General features: G+C 46.9%; 1 protein-coding gene across 1 annotated transcript in view; it reads left to right on the forward strand.

The window, feature by feature from the left end:
* Positions 1 to 7,348: 7,348 nt before the first annotated feature.
* fgf14 (fibroblast growth factor 14) overlaps positions 7,349 to 19,047 on the forward strand; it is a 96,928-nt gene continuing 85,229 nt past the window's right edge. The window contains exon 1 of the mRNA XM_076031090.1: positions 7,349 to 8,781. Within this exon, the coding sequence (XP_075887205.1) occupies positions 8,520 to 8,781 (262 nt within the window). The 5' untranslated portion in view covers positions 7,349 to 8,519. The remainder of the gene's footprint in view (positions 8,782 to 19,047) is intronic.

Here is a 19,047-nt window from a genome sequence, read left to right on the forward strand (position 1 = left end):
GCTGTTTATGAGAAAGTATGTTGAATAGACAGATATTAGGATTTGTTTTTAAAGCTTTGTATTTCATGCATGCTTAGCTGCTATTTTGCATGTCGTAAGTGTGAATATGCTTGTCTTAGATATGTAGATTTAAACAATGTACAGAACAAACCCTTTTTTTTCTTTAAAAAAAACAAAACAAAAACAAAACAGAGTTCAGTGTCTACATATTTTTAAGAAAGTTTCATCAAGTTTTCATCTTGTTTTCACGACTAAGTGCGATGGACAGCGGGTGATTCTTTCGAGTATTTTCATGTCAATGTTTAATTTTAGGTCTGGAGCCTGGAGCCTTTATATGTGGAGTTTGCATGTGTGTCTGCGAGGCTTCTCCGGCTTCCTCCCACAGACCATTAACATGCGCGTGAGGCGAATTGGAAACTTTGAAGACAGCTGGGACAAAAAAAAAGGTGCAAAAAGTCTTCCTGTTTACCTTGCATTCATAAATTGGGCTGGACCCTAATGACATACATTGCAGCTGATGATGCTTGTTTTCGTGGCTCTTGCAGAACAGCAGGTTAGTCTCATTGGTGCATCCTGTGTTGCGCCATCTGGGGAATAATTGCCGCGAAAGGCGGCACCTTTGGGACGAGGGCGCACAGGAAGAGTTGACACACACATGAACGTGTGCGTGTGAGAGTGTGTGTTAGGTCATTCTCCATCTGTGACAAGGCAAGTGAACACAGACATTCAGGGTAATGAATGATAATCACAAAGATTATCAGATTAGCAGGTGGATTCACAGTTTTTAAGACTCAGTTATAAACTTATTTATTCAGGCTGGCATTTTATACACAATACACACACTGACTGGACTGCTGCTTATTGGTTTAACCTTTGTGTTTTAATTATGTTTCACTAATTTGGCATTTTATTCTTATTTCATTACTATGTTTTATTAGTACTGCTTTTATTATGCTTTACGCTGGAGAGCACATTGTGCACCATTTGGCTGTTGTGAGGTGCAATACCAAATAAAATTTGATGGACTGATTGATTGAGCAGTATGTAAACACTTGGACACATGGTCGAGCAACACATTTAATTTCCTGTGCTTGAAAGACCATAAACTCAACATTATTTGATTCCTGTCTTTTTGTATCATGTATCATTTTGAATGCCACATTTCCTCCCTTTAATTAAAAGCCTGGGGCGACACGGCGGCGCAGTGGTTAGCGCTGCCGCCTCACAGCAAGAAGGTTGTGAGTTCAATTCCGGGCCTGGGGCCTTTCTGTGTGGAGTTTGCATGTTCTCCCAGTGTCTGCATGGGTTCTCTCCAGCTTCCTCCCACACTCCAAAAACATGAATGTGAGGTCAATTGAACATTCTAAATTGTCCATAGATGTGAGTGGTTGTTTGTCTCTATGTGGCCCTGCAATGAACTGACAACTTGTCCAGGTTGTCACGCTGCCTTTGCCCTATGACAGCTGGGATAAGCTCCAGCAGACCCTCAGGAAGAAGCAGGTATCGAAAATGAATTAAAAGTCAAACCTGATGTCTTAATTTTGAAAAGATCAACCATGGTTTTGAACATGCTTGGTTTCCGCTCTGCACTTTATTCTCTCCTAATGGTTTTGGGCCTGTCACCAACTGTTCCTGTTGCCCTATTGTAAAAAGAGACATCTCAAGGAGCCGACTTTATTCTGCCATCATCCATGATGATAGATAATTGAGGGCAAACTATTTAATCACGCCATAAAACACAGTTGGAACCGCACTTCATGCTAATAATGAGCCAGCATGACTCCATCTCCTTTTTTTTTGTTTCTCCATCACGTGCTGGTTTGCAGAACCGGAACACTAACAGCACCCAAGACCCTTCTCAGTCAATTTAGAAACTAGTTTCAAAGTGAACACAGTTCTCAAGCTAATGGACTGCAGAATAGGGAAAGAGTCTGAGGCACTGCAGCCTGCTGCTGCTGCGCTAATGGCGCCGAGTTACGGCAGAAGGGACGCTTTGACTCGGAAATAGGCTTTATCCTCCTGAAAGTGCTCTTTGCTGCACGTGCTGCACTTCCTCCTGCATGGGGGAAGATGCCGGGACCTATGCGGGCCCACATCCTTGATAGATCTGCACGATGAAAGGGCATTAAAAATGAAAGAAGACAATTTTTACAATTTAGACTAGACCCACAGCGCTGTTACGTAACTGCAGAATGAGTTATGAGAGCAGAGTACGGCAACATGTCGCACTAATCGGCTGCAGTCACATGCGCGCGCACACACACACTCACATACACATACACACACACAGAGATCTCAGCTCAGATTTGTCCCCATTAAGCATAACCTTGGTTGCGTCCATGGCTATAAATGTTGTTTCCCTTGGCAACTCTTTAGAACCTCTCACCATCTCACTTCAAAACTGGCAAAAACTCATCTTTTAAGACATAATATATTTTCCTATATATTTCTCATTTTGGCTGTTCCAATTGGTTACATTGGGAAAAACCAGTGAATAAGACAACAAAGAAACAAACAAACCAGCAACAACAACACAACACACAAACAATAGTCTGTCGGATCAGTGTTTTAAATAAATGACATAAGAGGGAATGTTTAATCGCTTACAAACTCACTGGACCTGGATGCTGAAGTCTGCCAATGAACTGCACCCTGTGGCTTGCGGCGAAGAGGTTTCTGCAGGAAAACATTCGCCTCATGCCTCACTCTGAAAATATCCTGATGGTATCACACTTACTACTGTCCACCTACTTGCTTTTTTTTTATGGCACAACAACAACAAAAAAAAGTCTACAACGTGATTTTTTTTTATCCTGGCTGGTAAAGTGTCTTCTATATCAGTACAAGATGTGCAGGATAAAGTGTGCGGCGGAACGGAATGCTTCGCCGCGTGGCAGATCAGTGGCAGGGGAGAGAGGGTGAAATAGCCGGAGTATTGATTAGCTTATCGGCACTGCAGGAAACAATCAATCACATGGCCCCAGCACGGCCGCGTGTTAGGGTAGATTCCAGCCCTCATGAGCCTGGCTGTGTAACTGTGACATCACAGCCATGTAAAGTAGTGCCGTGCCACTGGCTGCCAGTGAGAAAATGCAATGAGAGCATGTTGATTCGACTTCTAATTTAAAGAAAACCTGTTTATTAATACAAGCCCTTTAAAATACATTCAAACCTAAAAAGAGTGTGTAAGAAAATAAAACCAGTTTACGATTCCATCACAAATAAGCCGTAAACAGCCCTTTGTGATGTCAAACAAAGCACCCAGCCTGGTATTGGCTCCACCCTTTAGGACTGACTCATGGCCGCCTTGTTTTTCGCCTCTTTCCAGAAGCAGCATCAAAACATCAACTTCAGCAGGAAGCTAAAATAGTTTTTAGCAAGAGGCTCACTCCACTTTTCATTCCTTTGTGATGTCACAAAGGGCATTGAGACCTCTTCCATGTGTCCGTTTTCCCCTGTGAGAACACTTTGCTGCCACTGTATTTTCCTCCCCTTCCAAACAAAGTATCAGTTTTAGCAACTTTAACATATTTTTTTGGAGGGGAGCTGTAAACAACAGGCTAAATGTACCTGTAGTTTCTTGGATACTGTAATTACCTCAGCAGAGCCGCTCTGCTGGATTCTAGAATGAAAACTCAGGATGTTAAAAGGGGCCTTTTAGATTAAAACATGCAATGTATGTGTCGCGCTTGAGTTTTGTCTTAGTCAAGTGATGAGGAAGCGCGCGCATGTGTCGGAGAAGAGGCCCGGTGTCCGTTTGGCACGAGTGACCACTGTAGCATTCATTATTTATATCAACTTACTCGGCTGTCGCTCCGTTTGTCGGCGGGACGCTTCCCGGGCTTTTACTGATCCGACGGCCGAGGCACTTCGCTGCCTCGCCCTGAAATCAAAACTCAGAATGATCCTCCCTCGTCGTTTCACCACGCGCCTTTGTGACGGATGTCTCCGGATATAGCATGTCCGGCTGCCCGGATGATCTTTGACCTTTCTTGGTTTTCATATCGCAACATGCCCGTGTCAGCAATTGCAACCAAAACCGGCGTGTTTTTACGAAGCGCTTGAAATTTTTGCGTGCTTTGGCTGAGGAGGGCCGAGATCAAGCAGCTTTTGTCGAAACCAACCCTGAGCCCGCCCACTGGCCCACTGGCCCACCAGAGGACCTGCTGCTTGGCATTGCTGAATCAGAATGAGTGGATGAGCCTCTGGAACAGCTGACCCGCCACATTAGCATTCAGTTCTGGTTTACTGTCACTTACTCCTCACTGGTACCTCGACAAAATGCATTTCCATATACGGTGTTTAGACGCAGCTCCGCGAAAAAACCTCTCCAGCGCACCCACATCGTGACTAATAGGGCGAAAGACCAACAGAACAAATTGAGAAATCCCACGCACATAATGAGCAGCTCCTCTTTAAAATCCACTGTGACCGGCGATATTCATTACTGCCGAGCGGTGAAGGCAATGACATTCCGGCCCTGTGAGGACTCAGGAACCCTCCACTTTATCGCCTGCAAGGCCCACATTACTGAGAGCAGAGCAGTATTCACCGTCCGATGAAGCATCGGTTTTATCAGGAAAAGAAAACTTGCGAGGATCGGAGGTTGTAAGCAGACGCCTGCTGAAGTCGAGCTGGAAATAAAGATATAAAAAATGGGGTTGAAGTTGTGCATATTTCAGCAGGTGTAGGATAGTCCATGATATGACAGTCGTGAGTGTTTTAACCATTAAAGCTACAAAGGAGGCAGTCTCTGTGCATATTAAATTCCCTTTCTTTAACTTGACAAACAGGCAAACAAAAAACAAAAGCCAAACAGCCCCACGGGAGCCGCTTGCGGCCGCCCACAGCCGGGGTAATCAAAAAGAAGTATTCTAATGATCCCTGACAAAATTGTGCGGCGATATCCTCCAGGGTGCAATGATACTTTACATTACACTCGACGGATCGATAGCGAGGACGACATGAGCGGCTCCTGCAGTGGCTCGGTGGAGAGAGCCCTGCAGTGCACTCACCCAGCAGCCGCTAATGCCACGTAGTCCATTTGAACTCATAGAACGGATATATTCATCCAGTTTAAATGACTGTAAATTAATTGCTTGTACATCAACTTGTGCGGCCCGGAGGGAGACAAAGCTGTCCATATTGACATTGTGAAAAAAAAAAAAAGAAATTGCTACACTGTGATATTGCTGATTCAAATCAATGTTCATCCCACAACTACATGTGCAATTCTACATATTATCCTGGTTGTATGAAATATATTCCCCCAGCCCCTTATACATATATATATATATATATATATATATATATATATATATATATATATATATATATATATATATATATATATATATATATATATATATATATACACATATATATATATATATATATATATATATATATATGTATGTGCATTTACCTCTGCATTTACCTCTTCTCGATGATGGTAGCAAAAACACCACAGGTGCACTTAAGGGTTAGACAGTTGCAAAAACCCACCCGTGCTTTAGACTTTTAAGCGGTGACTCTGCAAAATCATAACTGCGTTTAAGAGCAAAAAACAGTCGAGAAGGCAAAAAAAAGAAGAAGAAGGAGTTGTTCCGAAGTGTCTGGCAGCACTGCTAATCCCAGACAGCCAAAGCAACCTGGGCACCAGAAGACTGAGTCATTAAAGCGGAGAAATGTTGCACCTCAGAGATGGACGCACAACACGAGCCCTCTGATTAAGTCCTGCAGTCTCACATCAACCCGCTTCAGCTGATAACGTTCACGCTCTCGCTCCGCTGGTGGAAAAACAGCTTTGTCTATCACTCTCTCAATCATATATGGACAACATTACTTGGGGTGCTTTATTGGCGAAGACGTGCGTTGCTTCAAGGTTGATTTTATAGATAATAAAGAAAATGAAAGGGGGCTCTGCTTCTCTGTGAATACAAAACATTCTTATGCAACTGTATTTACATTACATCACCGTAGGTTAAAAGTCATTGAAAAGAAACAAAGTGTTCCGTGTGTTTTTCTTGCAGTGTTAGCGTTTGTTTTGCACGTCAGTCATTAGAAGAAGCTGTTCTGGCAAGCGCTTGTCTAACACTTGTGTGTGGGATTGAGCAGCCCTGAGATGCTGATAGGTCCAGTTTCACAAAAAAAAAAACAAACAAAAAAAACCCATGCAAACTGTCTCCTGATTGTGTGCATGTGAGTAACTCTGGTTTACCAAAGCTGCAATTCAATACCAGACTGCGGGCAAAACACAAACAAAAGAAAACATCAAAAAAGTAACATCTGGTTTTACATCAATTTCAGCATCCTTGTTTATCTACGAGAGCGAGAGAGAGAGAAAACACAGTGTTCCCACTTGAGACAAATTTCCTCCCTCTCGACAACCTGCCCGCCTGCCTGCCTGCCTGCTGAGAGCAGGTGAATCCGAGTGAAAACAATGTCTCGGCCTGTGATGGAAAACCTTCAAATCCTTGGAGAAGAGCGGCGGTGCAGGGCAAACAGTTGTCAAGAGTAACGCGAGCCAGCCTCGGGGAGGACGAAGAAAAACAGAGGACGTTCATATAAACATGATGCAAAACCAAAGGCCCAGTGCGTAACATAGCTGACTTTCAGAAATGAATGTCAGGTTAACTCTGACAAGTGTCTCTGCTCTGTCAGCGAACTCCCCAGAAATGAGGAAAACCAAACACTTTCTTTTACCTTTTCATGCTAGAACATCCACATTCTGGAAAATCTCTCTTTATAATGTCACGAGGGGGCCACTTGTTGCTTTCGCTAGGTCAGTGACAACGTCCACAGCCAGGTATTGGCTCCGCCTTCACCGCCCATCAACCCAGTTTTAGCATAACAAAGGTTGTAAATAGAGAGGCAACACAAACTGTAAGTAACCTTTAAAATCAATTATTTTTTTTAAGTCGATAAATTGTGAAAATGCTTTACTTTAAATATGTTTCATTTTCAATTCTCTCACACTTATTAATACATAACAGCTTATTTTAGCCAAAGTCCAATTTGCCCGCCCAAAAAAAAAATCAGCCATTTGTTGCTGCTTTGCGTGGAACAGGAAGAGGAAGTACAAGGAACACGGAAGTGTCGCCGGGAAAGCTACTAACAGGTGAGTCGACTCGTCACACCTGTGACTGTGGAGTTTAGCGAATGACTTGTCGGGTTAAACAATTAAAGCACAAAAACAAACACACAAACAAACAAACAAACAAAAAACTGCGTCAACTTGAGGAGGAGGAAGCGCGGAAGCTAGGTACGACGAGGCGCGTGCAGAAAATTTTCCTCGAATGTGTTTGTTCAGAGCAGAGTCGGCTTTGGACAATAGTCTCGTTTACAACACACACACACACACACACACACACACACACACACACACACACACACACACACACACACACACACACACACACACGCCGGGAAGGGGAGGGGTAAGGGGGGAAAGGGGAAAAAAGATCCCACAGCATCACTGAAATGACGGCGCAGAAACCACGTGTTTACGTAATGGAAAGCCACTCTTTTTAATTTAACCCCTCCTCCCTCCCCGTCTATTTCTGACTGAGGTCCGACGCTAAAAAAAAAAAGAAAAAAGAAAAAAGGAAAAGCTGCGGGAGTGGGTGCAGGAAAGGATGCATGCGTTCCTGCAAGCGCGTCGTCGCACTTTTGGAGATACCGCTCGCGTGAAAAAGCCTTGAAGGGGGGGAAGAACAAAAAAAAGAGGTGGCGAGGAGAGGAGGGGGAGAATAAAAGCTACACTTGAGGAGTCAGAGCCAAGAAGAAGAGGAAGAGGAAGAGGAGGACGGCGGAGCTGCAGTGTGGGACTGGGAAGAGACGAGAAGTGCTGCTGCCGTTGTCTGACCTCGCTGAGCGAGCTGGTTGTTGCAGCTGCACCACCACCACCACCACCACTACCATCAGCACCAGCACCGGCAGCTGCGGATCGGATCGGACCGGACCGGACTGCACCTCGACCTCCCTCTCTTCCCCCCGGCAATGTTGCGCTCGCTCGGGGATATCATTGCAGCGGCTGCTGCGGCGGCGGCGGCAGGAGCAGCAGCGTGCGCATACGATGCATCCTCCCCTGGCTTTTGATGCTGTGCAGATCCTCCTCCTCCTCCTCCACCGCCACCACCACCACCTCCTCCTCCTCCTCCTCCGCTGCTCTCCTCAGAGTGATGAAGTGAACGGGCGGGCAACGGAACGCCGCCGCGCCGCACCGCACCGCTCTCCACCTTTTTGAGTTGCGTTCTCCTCCTCCTCCTCCCGCCGCAACACATGCAACTGGCAGAGTCCGCTTCCCCGCCGGTCGACCAGTTGAGGAGGCGTCCCCGCGTGTCTCTCATCATTTTTCACCTCTTTATTTTTTCGCACAGCACGCCAGCGGGGGGTGGGGGGGCGCAGCAGGCACGGACGCGGCACTGTCAAGAAGTCCGACTGACGCCCGGCTGCGAGCTTCGCCACGTGAACGCGAGCGCGTCGCCGCCCGCGGATGTGCCTCCCGCTCCTTCTTCATGACACCATCCCGGAGAAGCGGTCCGACCGTCTCCTCCGCCGTCTCCTCCTCCTCCTCCTCCTCCACCTCCTTCCTCCTCCTCCTGCTGCTGCTGCTCTTATTATGCAACCGCGAGGACCTCGTCTCCATCTGGGTGTTTAAGCCACGGGATTGCTCCTCGCCCAAGTCAATGTGGTTTCTGTGGAACATTGTCAGCAAAGGAACGCATATGCTGCAGTGTCTTTGTGGCAAGAGTCTCAAGAAAAACAAGAATCCAAGTGGTAAGCCCCCCTCTCACCCCCCCACTATCCCTCCCCCTACACCCCCCCCCACCCGCCGCCGGCGACCACCATTGCCCACACTCCTCCTGTTCTCCTGCGTGCGTGCGAGCGAGCGAGTGCGAGACTGAATGCGTGCGTCGTGCCGTGCTGCTTCGTTTGTTTGTTTGTTTGTTTTTTGTCGTAATGGTGACAGATCTGCGAATCGCGTTCATGCAGCAAGTGGATCATGCAGAGGTGGTGGTGGTGTGTGTGTGTGGGGGGGAGGGCAACTTATTCAGTGCAGCCACTATCAGCTGTTTTTTTTTTTTGAGGGGGGGGGGGGTGAGTGAGTGAGGGGGGCGCAGACACCCTAGAAAAAAAGAGAGTAACACATCAGCATCGCCCCCCCCCTCCTCCTCCTCAGCGGCTCTTCCTCCCGCATCACCACGGTATCTAACTTTTTAAACACTCACACACACACACACACACACACACACACACACTGAGGATGCTTTATCCCCCTTCCTCCTCCTCCTCTTCCTCCTTTGCAGGGGCTCGAATCCACGTTCAATTATTCCGTCCAGCGTGATTCCACGTTAACCAGATTATTCCATCCCCGGGTTTACTGCAGCAGCATTGCACCCCCCACCACACACACACACACACACACACACACACACACACTCACAACCACCACCACATTCTGCAACACCACTTCTGGATTAAAACAGGCTACACACACACACACACACATAGCTGCTGTTTTCAGCAGGAAGGCAGGCAAGTCTTTGCAGACAGGCTGCTCCTCAAGCGTTGCTCCCTCGGCCGCGGCAGGCCGCCGGCGTTCATCGTGCGGCGGCCGTGGGATTTTCCAGATCAGCCCTCGATTATAAATTGCTACTATTGTTATTGTCGCCGTTCTCGCCGCCGCCAGAGGTTCCAGCCTGCCGCCGCCAAAGCCGTAACACTTTGAGCGTTGGACGTGGCCTCGCATCTTGACTTGTCCAGTGATTAAAGCGACCCCGGGTGTTACGAGCATGTCACGGGTTTCATCAGTGCCGCGCACCCCTTCCGACCGGGGGTCGTGCCTTTCAACAGGCGGCAGTGGGTTGAGGAGGAGCCCCAGGTGGTCGGGGTCCGGTCGGGGGGGGAGGGTGACGCTGCTACCAGCTGATGTGGGTCTTTTGAGGGCGATCCGCTCGGCTCTGCAGCTCATCCTCCACGCTGCGACTGCGGTATAGTAGATCATCGCCGCGCCGTCGCAGGACTGTTTGCACCCCCCGCTGCCACTGCAGTGACACATGCGTTTGGCGAAGTAGCCCAAAAGTGGCCGCACGAGTTGAAGTTTGCTGGTTTTCGCTGCGCATTCAGCTGTTAAGCAAGAGACGTAGCAGCAGCAGCAGCCGCCACGTCCTCATAGGCCTTATCACAGGCCTGATGTTTGTGTTTTTTAAAATTAGTCACTTTATATTTTTTCCCTTTTATGTGGAATCCTACCCTTTCTGGCAGCCAGGTCTGCTTCCTTTAAGGGCCTAGATTGCCTGTGCCACTGTGCATGTGATGAAGTTGCTAGCACATTCTCATTACATAAACTTTGGGACACGAGTGAATGCAGCAGAGTGGGAAAACTCTGGTGGGACTGTGTGGCACTGCAGTGACTCATACATCTAAGTAGATCCCAGTGGTGACACAAGTTGGAATTTTCTTTTGTTTCTTGAAAAGAATTTAAGGTTGGATTACCCTTTTAGTCTGTGAGTACCAACAGTTGGCGCTAAATAGAAGAAGTTTTAACTGGTTTGCTGGATGCTTTTGATGGCCCTAAAATATTACTCCAATGCATTTGCTCTTATTATCGTGATTCTTTTTTATATTTATATGTAAATTTACATCGAAGTACTCTGTGTGGCAGGGGTTTTTATTTAGCTTGACAACCTTTATCCTCACCATTGTGAATGTGCGAGTGCAGCAAAGTTTAGAAGCTGCAGACAGACATTCTGTATCCCTCCGACATGCAATGGATCGATCGAGACTAAGCCTGTGGAACTTGTCAGATGTGAAGACGCAATGTGCACCTAAAGCTGGCTTGCCAGTACCTCGGTGGACCTGCGTTCTGCTGAACAGTGGTGTCAACAGGGCTCAGCCGTGGGACTTTCTGCTGAAGCGGTACGCACTTAGCGGGGGAAAATAAGTAGGCCAGGACGGGCCGAGACGTGTCTCAATCGTAAGCGTTCGCCCTTCTATTGCAAACTAGAGCCAACTCAGCAGATGTGAACAAATCAAACCGATTATTTTCGGCGGCAGAGCTGCCCCCAACACCACCTGAGACCAGTTTTTTTTTTCAAAGTCTCAGCGTCGCCATAGCGCGGAGAATCCTTTGTGTGTCCCACCGTCAGCCGTGGCAGGTGTCTCTGGTATAGTGCTCACTATAGGCCCGAGCTGCAGAGGCCTAGATAGAGTGCTCCAGCTCTTTGGCTGTATTTTTAGTAACACGACTGAGAGAACACAGAGAGATTAAGCCAACCAGGCTGTATCAATAAGGCTGTCGACATAGAAACATCTGTCTGCGGCGTTATCTCTGTCTTTCACTCCGAACAATAGGAAGAAAAAAAAGAAAACTCAAACAAAAAACAGGCCCGCCGACTGCTTATCACCAGTGCATCCAAAGAGGTTAAATCTGGGTCCAGTGCCTCAGGGGGCATCTGTTTCCTCAGTGGTGTTTTTTTTTTTTTCCTGTTGGGGTTATTTTTTTTTTTCCTTAATCATGGACAAGCAGAGCTGAGACACTTTGGCGTGAGGGCTCCTTCGAGGATGAGAAGCGTGAAGTCATGTGTGTGGAAAGATATATATGGTAGATATGGTTTTCAGTCACCAAAATGAGTCTTTATAGGCGGTTGTCTCCGATCTTGCAAGTCCATGATCTGCTTCCAAAAGTTGATTGCAGAATGCTCGACAGGCAGTAAACCAGTGAAGACATTGACACCATTCATTCATTGGAAAATGAACACAAGACTTGCATGTTGCTCTCTTAAGAGCAAATTTTCACCCACTGATAAAACTGTCACCATAGCAGCATCCATTCTAATTAGCACCTTGTGCTAGCGTTGTCTTCCTGGTCTACTTCCATTTGTTTTTCAGCCACTTCGCAACCTTGTACGTTAGCCTCTTTACCCATAATGTAAGCAAATTGGTTATAAAATCTGTTGAAAATTAAAACCAATCCAAAACATTTTGCACCAGTGACTGACAGAAAGGATGGTTGAGTTTTTATTCTTCAAATTTGGCACCCATCTGCTCTACAGGGTAAGTAAATTCAAGTTGAAGGCTTGTCGTCCTGCATAATCCAAATTATTTGATGGCAAATATCTACATTTCTGGCTTGTTCGGCGGTTTTACGTCTTCATACGCTGAGGAAAAATTGTTTTCTTCAAAGACAGTCTGGTGTCGAGAGGTCCGTCCCAGTGGCTGCGCGGCACCCAAAGAGCAGCGCGAGGCTTCCACATCACACGCTTTTGATCGAGCATCTCCTCCCGCTTGAGTCAGCCTCTTGAACCTGCCACCGCTATTTCACACTTCTTTCGATAAAGATGAAGAGCCGAGTGATGATTTATTCCAATACAAATTAGCAAACCCACTCCAAAGTCCGAACCCCGAACGCAACGGCTCACTTTCTCGCGGCGTCCGCGCGACGGCGTGACGAATTTGTCGAGGCCAGTGCAGTTAACTTAACCCAATTTCCAAGCATCTTATCCGCCTGACGTGTCCCGAGGCCCGATGATCATCGCGTTGCTCCGGCGAAACCTTAATGCTCGTCCTCGTGTCTCGGCTCGGCCGCGCACATCCTAGCGGACGTTCTTCATTAAGTCAATTAAGTAACGAAGGGACTGAGTGGCAAGGATGGAGATACGCCCCGAAGCCTGCGCAGCGCTGATGATTGTGCAAATCACCACAGCTGTCATCTTAAAACTTTTTTTTTTTCTCCCAGCCCCCCCCCCCAACATCTGAGTGTCATCCAGTGGATCATATAGTCAAGATGACTGTCAGGGGGGGTATTAATGAGGGCATTTGGAGATAAAACATTAAGAGGACAAAGTCACAAAGTTAGCCGTGCGAAGTCACGGGGCTCCTCGCCGAGCGTCGGGCAGCGCTGGTCGTCCACGTGAGAGTGCGCCTCGGCGGGCGCCGTCGCACGTGGCGCGTGGCGTGCGACAACCGGAAGCCACAGCGGCCCGGGCTGCTTCTGTTTGTGCCTCCTGCGAGGCTGAGGCCTGACCTCACACTGAGGGCTGTGACCCAAAATAATGTGCTTGAGTCACTGGTGCTGCCTCGTCAGGCTCACAGGTGATGGTGCTAGAAAACTATCGCAGTGTATGTGGACATGTTTTTTTATATTACTCTCCTGCCCAGCTCCCTCAAACATAAAATAATACCGTAGGTGGTTGTTATGTTATTTTATATTACATGTTGTGAAATAAGATGTCTGTAGGAGTAGTCGGTGACTTAAAAGGCTTTTTTTTGGGTAATTGTAAACTGTCTTCTACAGTGGACTTGTCTGGACAGGAGGGTCAGTAGGTTTGGATTATTCCAGGCTTGGTTTAATGTCTCTATTTCTAAGTCAGGAACAAAAATGAAGAGAGCAAAAGTCAAACAGTCACAACTGGAAATTTGGATCAGCTTTTCTTTAAGGACACAGTTACTGTTATTGCTTTCTTCCTGTCTGAAATGATATTTCTTTTGTACAGGTGTTCACTGTTGGTGTCCGGCTCTACTGAGCAGACACTTGAACAGTTAAGGACTCAAGTTACTGCTTAAAATGCCACTTCTGTGGTCGTCTCGTTCTAAATGTTAGACAAAGACAAAACATCTGACATTCGCATTTCTTATCTGCCTCCCCCGATGAATCTAATCTACAGGTCTAATCTGTCTTTAACTTGATATATAACAAAGGGCCTGCCGTCTGATTAACTGGGCCGGGTAAGATTCAAACAAGACCTCCTACAATTAGACTAACAGCGGGGTTAGCTAAAAATATCCTCCTCCCATCACTGTGGCATGTTGCTAGGTTGCATACAAAAACATCGCTGCAAGTTCGCCGGGAACGGCCTCGGCTGCAGCTTTTGCGTGTTCCCAGGCTCGGGCTGAGGTCTCGTGGTCAGTGCAATTTCATAAATCCGCTGAGGAACCGCACAGCCCGGTCGTCCACACGGAGCTGGTGTGAGAACAGCGGCACTGTCGACCGTTTCCGCCGTGTTAATTGTAGCTGCCTCTGCCTGCGTTCGTAAAGTTTTACCTGCAGGGGTTGATAAGATTCAAGTAGCTGCCTGGCCCGAGCCTCCTTTAACAGAGACGATCGAGTTTTCATCCAAGTCATCCACAAGGCGAGAAGGGAAGCATCCAACCTGGAATGGAGTGTGGCCTCAGGATGGAAGTGGGCCCAGACTGGCCGGACTGGACTGGAGTTTGACTCCAGATTCGCAGGTGGATGGTCCCGCTGCCGTGCGCTCCCACGGGTTTACACCTGATGGAAGTTCATCCCAAGGGCAGCCACCATGAAACGGATCAGTTCTCCCGTGCACCCCGGAAAGACCCGGCGTGACACGGCGTCTTTTGCCAATTGACATGACACGCGGGTTGTTTGACATCGGCATCTCATTCCAGGTTTGTTAATATCGGCGCAAGAATTAAAATGTGCTGGTGCGTCGCCTATTGAAGTGCCCTCTCTTGACGATTTCACACTGTCACTGAGTCACATTGTGAAACCTGCCAGCCGTACAGCTTTGACGCAGATTTTTGAATATATTTATTTTTAAACATGTTTTTATTTGAATTAAAGCTGCGGCAGTCTGTGTTTGTTAACAAGGGACCGATTGATTGTACGATTATGAAAGAGCCGCTCCGCCGACCCTGGGAGTCCTCTCGGCTTTATGCAACGTATGCATCTGTTTGTTTTTAATTAACGCTCCCGACTTCCCTGTTTGGGTTCACTCTTTGGGCTTCGCAGTCGCAACAGCCAGCTGTTGACAGTTAAAAAGCTCTAAAACCCACCGTGTGCACCTGTTTGCCACCAAACGGGACAGACAAAGATTGCAGTTGCAAATTCAAGTTTTGAATGATGATTTAATTCAAGGCTCAACTAGAGGCAATGTTAAACCTAGTTCAGTATTTAGACACTTTCTGGGCTCCAGAGAAAAGGGTAATTTGTTGGATGTGTTTGTATTACGTACGATCCTCTGGATGATGGCGTCAAACTCATTTCAGTTCACTGGCCAATAGAGGAAAATCTATTCCTAAGCGGGCTGGACTGGTAAAATCATGGTATAATAATAACTTAAAATAACAACAACTTTTTTCCTTGTTTTACTTTGGTCTTGTTCTTGGAACACTGCACTCTGCATGCACTTTTCTCTTTAGGTAGGAAGACAACGTAGCTGCAGAGTGGCTGTACTTGGGCCCACTTGCTCAGTTTGTTTGCATAGCAGAAAATGCTATTGCAACATCCTCTTTTATTAAAAAAAAAATGGAACTTTGCAAAATCATCTTGCGGGCCGGAAAAAAACATGTTTGCGGGCCTGATCTGGCTCCCGGGCCGCATGTTTGACACCCATTTCTAACATAATTGTCTTAGTCGGCCCAGACATCGTGATGAGTTCACCGTCAGCTCCTTTGGAGCTCACGTCAGACAATAAAACAAACAAAAAAAACAGTCGTTTTTAGAGTCATGACGCAGGAAATGTGTCTGTATTTCAAGCCAAGGCTGCGCTTATTGCTACGTGCTCCTCTGAGATTGAAAACATTACGGTAAATATTGTCATTTTAGATGAACCGAGGTAGGAGGTTGTATTTTTCCACTTTAGACCATCCAACGCATCTCCGCTCCGTCTTTGCTCCTAATGCCGGTGTGCATTTGGTGGGCGATATAGAGCCGAGTTGAGGAGATTAGCTGATTGCTCCGCGAGTCGAGCCGAGGAGACAGTTTTCTACCTGCGGCGTGATCGCTTGTTACACGGGACCCCCACGTGCCTGAGTCAAAGTAATAATGTGTGCTTCGGCTGCGATTCAGAAAAGAAAAACAAGATGAGTTAAGATGTGAAAAATTTTTCATCCAGAAATTCCGGGAACGCGCGGCGGGTTTTCCTCTTTCGCTGTCAAAGCCCTTGGTCTAAATGGAGAACATGGCGTGAACTGACTGCATGCGTCAGCTTCGTAGACTTTCTAATCCGAAACCACCTGCTTAAGGTCAGCGAGAGTATTTACGCCGATGCCGAGACTGACATGTTTACTGTAGGCCTGGAACGACATCAATATATCCTCTTAAGACAACGGAAAGGACAGCGGAGCAATTTTGAACACGTTCATCCTGCTGCGTTGGAGTTTTTCAAGGTGCTGTGTGAGCTGTGCTGCTACTGACCTGAAAAATAACAATCTGCAATAACAAAATAACACGCCGTCTTCTGAAAGCTCTGAATATGGATTTAATATGACACCTTATTAGTGCTTTTAACATAATAGTATTAAGATTCTCCAGAAGTGTCCTCAGCCTATTTCACTGATGCCGGAAAAAGAATCGCTCAAAACTCTTGTCATTTTTTTTACTGACTCATGGTTCCTCGTCGCCCCCAACTCTTTTATTTATTTCTTTATCTGCTAGCTAGCTAGCTGCAAAGAAGAGTCGGGACAACATGTTACCCTTGTGCAACTGCTATTTTTTGTTTTTTACTGAATTTATTTAATTTAGCAGCTGTTTCGGTAACACCTCTGGCTTCTTGTATCAACTCAACTCTTCCCTCCCTGCCATGAAGCTGAGCTGTGAGCGAACAAATCGCGCGGTTGCTCGCGGCAGCCCGGCCCCGCTCACTAAAACCAGCGCACTCGAAAACAAATGTTAGTCCATTGAGAATTGTTGATCTTTCACCCTTTTCTTTCAACAATGAAATTGATCATTGGTTTCTGCTGTATGACCGCTGGGGATTGGCAGGAAGTGGTGCTCGTGTGCTCGCAGGGATTTCCAGCACACCGTGGGTGACAGCCTCAGCGACTCAAACTACTCAAAAAAAAAAAAATCAGGCAGGAGTCGAAACCTCGCTTCAGTTGTGCCGCGGCGCGTTCCTTCAGCTCTACCTACCTGTTTCATTTACTTGACCTTGCGAGATTTGCTGCTGGGGCTTACGGAATATCTGGGTAACAATGTTAGCGCTGTTCTGTTTCACTAACACTGGGAATTGGAGGCTCGTCTTAAAATAGCCTTTTACAGCAGCATGTGCAACAGCCCCTGCGTTTCCTGCTTGGCTTTTGTGCTCTGGATCTTCCGGAGCTTCCCATAAATCATCTTCTAATTCGGCTCACTCCTTTGCCCTTAATAGGCTGTGTGACACGTCTCCCGCTTGTGTGACCGAAGGTGTGGCCATGTGTTACAAAAACTCTACGCGGGGTTCTCTGAGAGACCCGATGCTTGTTCTTCCAGGATCTCAGAGGACTTCGACACATGTTGGGTTCTCCTGGGGAGGCTGAGCTCCGTTGCCAGGGTCGATCCACTGCACTGTGGTTGAAAAAGAGAAGAAAATTAGTGCAATTTAGCCAGTTGCCGGTTGGGAAATGTTTATGCCCAGGATGAATTGAGAATTTGGAAGATAAGAGCGCTGCAGGCCTTGCATTTTCTCCAGCTGAGAAAGTTTTCAGAAGACACTGGTAGGCTGGTTACTGGAAGCTGTTTAGATTGCAAGAAAGGTTGTAAGACAGTTTGAAGAAGGGAATGATACCTTAAAAATAAAGATCTGTTTTATGTACCGTATGTGTAAGTGCTGCCCAAGTAGTGCCAAGTGCCAACTTCTTGCGTACTCTCACTCCAGCCCTCCGACGAAACCACTCGCCTTGTTTCAACAGCCTCCGTTCCCAATTATCTTCTCATTCGCTGACAATTTTTCAATGGGAGATTATAACAACAGGATACTTTCAAAAAGGCCATTGAACTCCTGTTGATGCAGCGCTCGGAGAGCCGTAATTCTTGCCGCGCAGGTCAACACGGCGCAATTTGCAAAGAAGCTGCGAAAGGCATGATTACCTGCGTGACGGGTCCTTAGCGGTCACTGGGGGGGAGGGGGGGGGCGGCGAGCGGTTGTGTTACATTAGCGAGGATCCGCGGGCTCTCCGGGAGGATGATATCTTGGCGGGCTAATGGTCAGTCAGCTTGATAGAGTGATGCTACGGCCCTGTTTAGACCTCGTGTTAGTGAAACCACAACAGCAGTCTTGATCTAGAAATGCAGAGGAAGGAAAAAAAGAATGAAGGAAGACAGTAAATGGAACGAGTCCAGTCGATAAATGAATGTGACGAACCGCTGAAGTGTTTTGTGGATATAAAAAAAGAAATGATGACGACAATTTAACTGCCGCTACAAGAACAAAGAGGCATCCTCGGCAGTGAAAACTCACCGCTTGCTAATGCTGTCATTTAAAACCAGTGTTGGGGCACATGTAACCTCGTTACTCCCTTTATTCTGTAAAAGGGAGTAATTTAATCACAGAATAAAGATAATTGTAATGAGTCACATTACTGGAAAAACATGTAATTGAATTTCGTGTGTCGCTCTGCCTGGTGTCCTCGTGCACCGGCTTGGCACGAGCGCCATCCTTTTCTGCTTCTCCCCCCACAGACAAAAGTTTGATGCTATTCTGATGCTTCCAATTGGTTCCACTCGCCTGCCAGTTGAATTGTCTCTCAGCCGTTTTGAGTACAGCTGGAAGCTGAACGTTGTCAGGTCTAAACAGTTGAGAACCTTGATTGAAAATTTAGAAAAGCAATCAAAATGCAGCCAAATGGAATTAGTTACATTACTTTGCTGAAGTAACTGCAATAGTTACACTGCTATTACATGTTTAAAAGGGAAACTGATTACATTAACCAATTACATTTGCAAATTAATCTTCCCAACACTGTTTCAAAAACACAGATCTTTGAATGCATCTCTTTGTGAAGATGCTAACAGAGCGCCTCCATCCTCCCCCTTGTTAAAAGCAGCTGCAGTGTGTGTGTCTGTGCCACTGCATGTCGTCAGTCATGCAACCCCCAACCCGACTGCCGTTTTTGGCCCGGGCGTGATGCAGTCCCATTAGCATGTTGCAGGGAAGGTTGGGTCATGTTCCCCGTGGCTCTGATGATGAGAATGTAACGTTTTTAACCTTCATCAGGCCCCACTGGGCCGCAACGTGTTCTGGCCCAGTGTGTGATTAGACAGAGGGCCCATCAAGGCTTCTGGCTGAAGGATGGGGGAAACTCGGAGTGAGGTCAGTCGGT

Source organism: Nelusetta ayraudi, unplaced genomic scaffold, assembly GCF_046127955.1.
Source record: "Nelusetta ayraudi isolate G7.1 ecotype Tasmania unplaced genomic scaffold, CSIRO-AGI_Nayr_v1 ptg000031l, whole genome shotgun sequence".
In the NCBI taxonomy this organism is placed as follows: domain Eukaryota; kingdom Metazoa; phylum Chordata; class Actinopteri; order Tetraodontiformes; family Monacanthidae; genus Nelusetta; species Nelusetta ayraudi.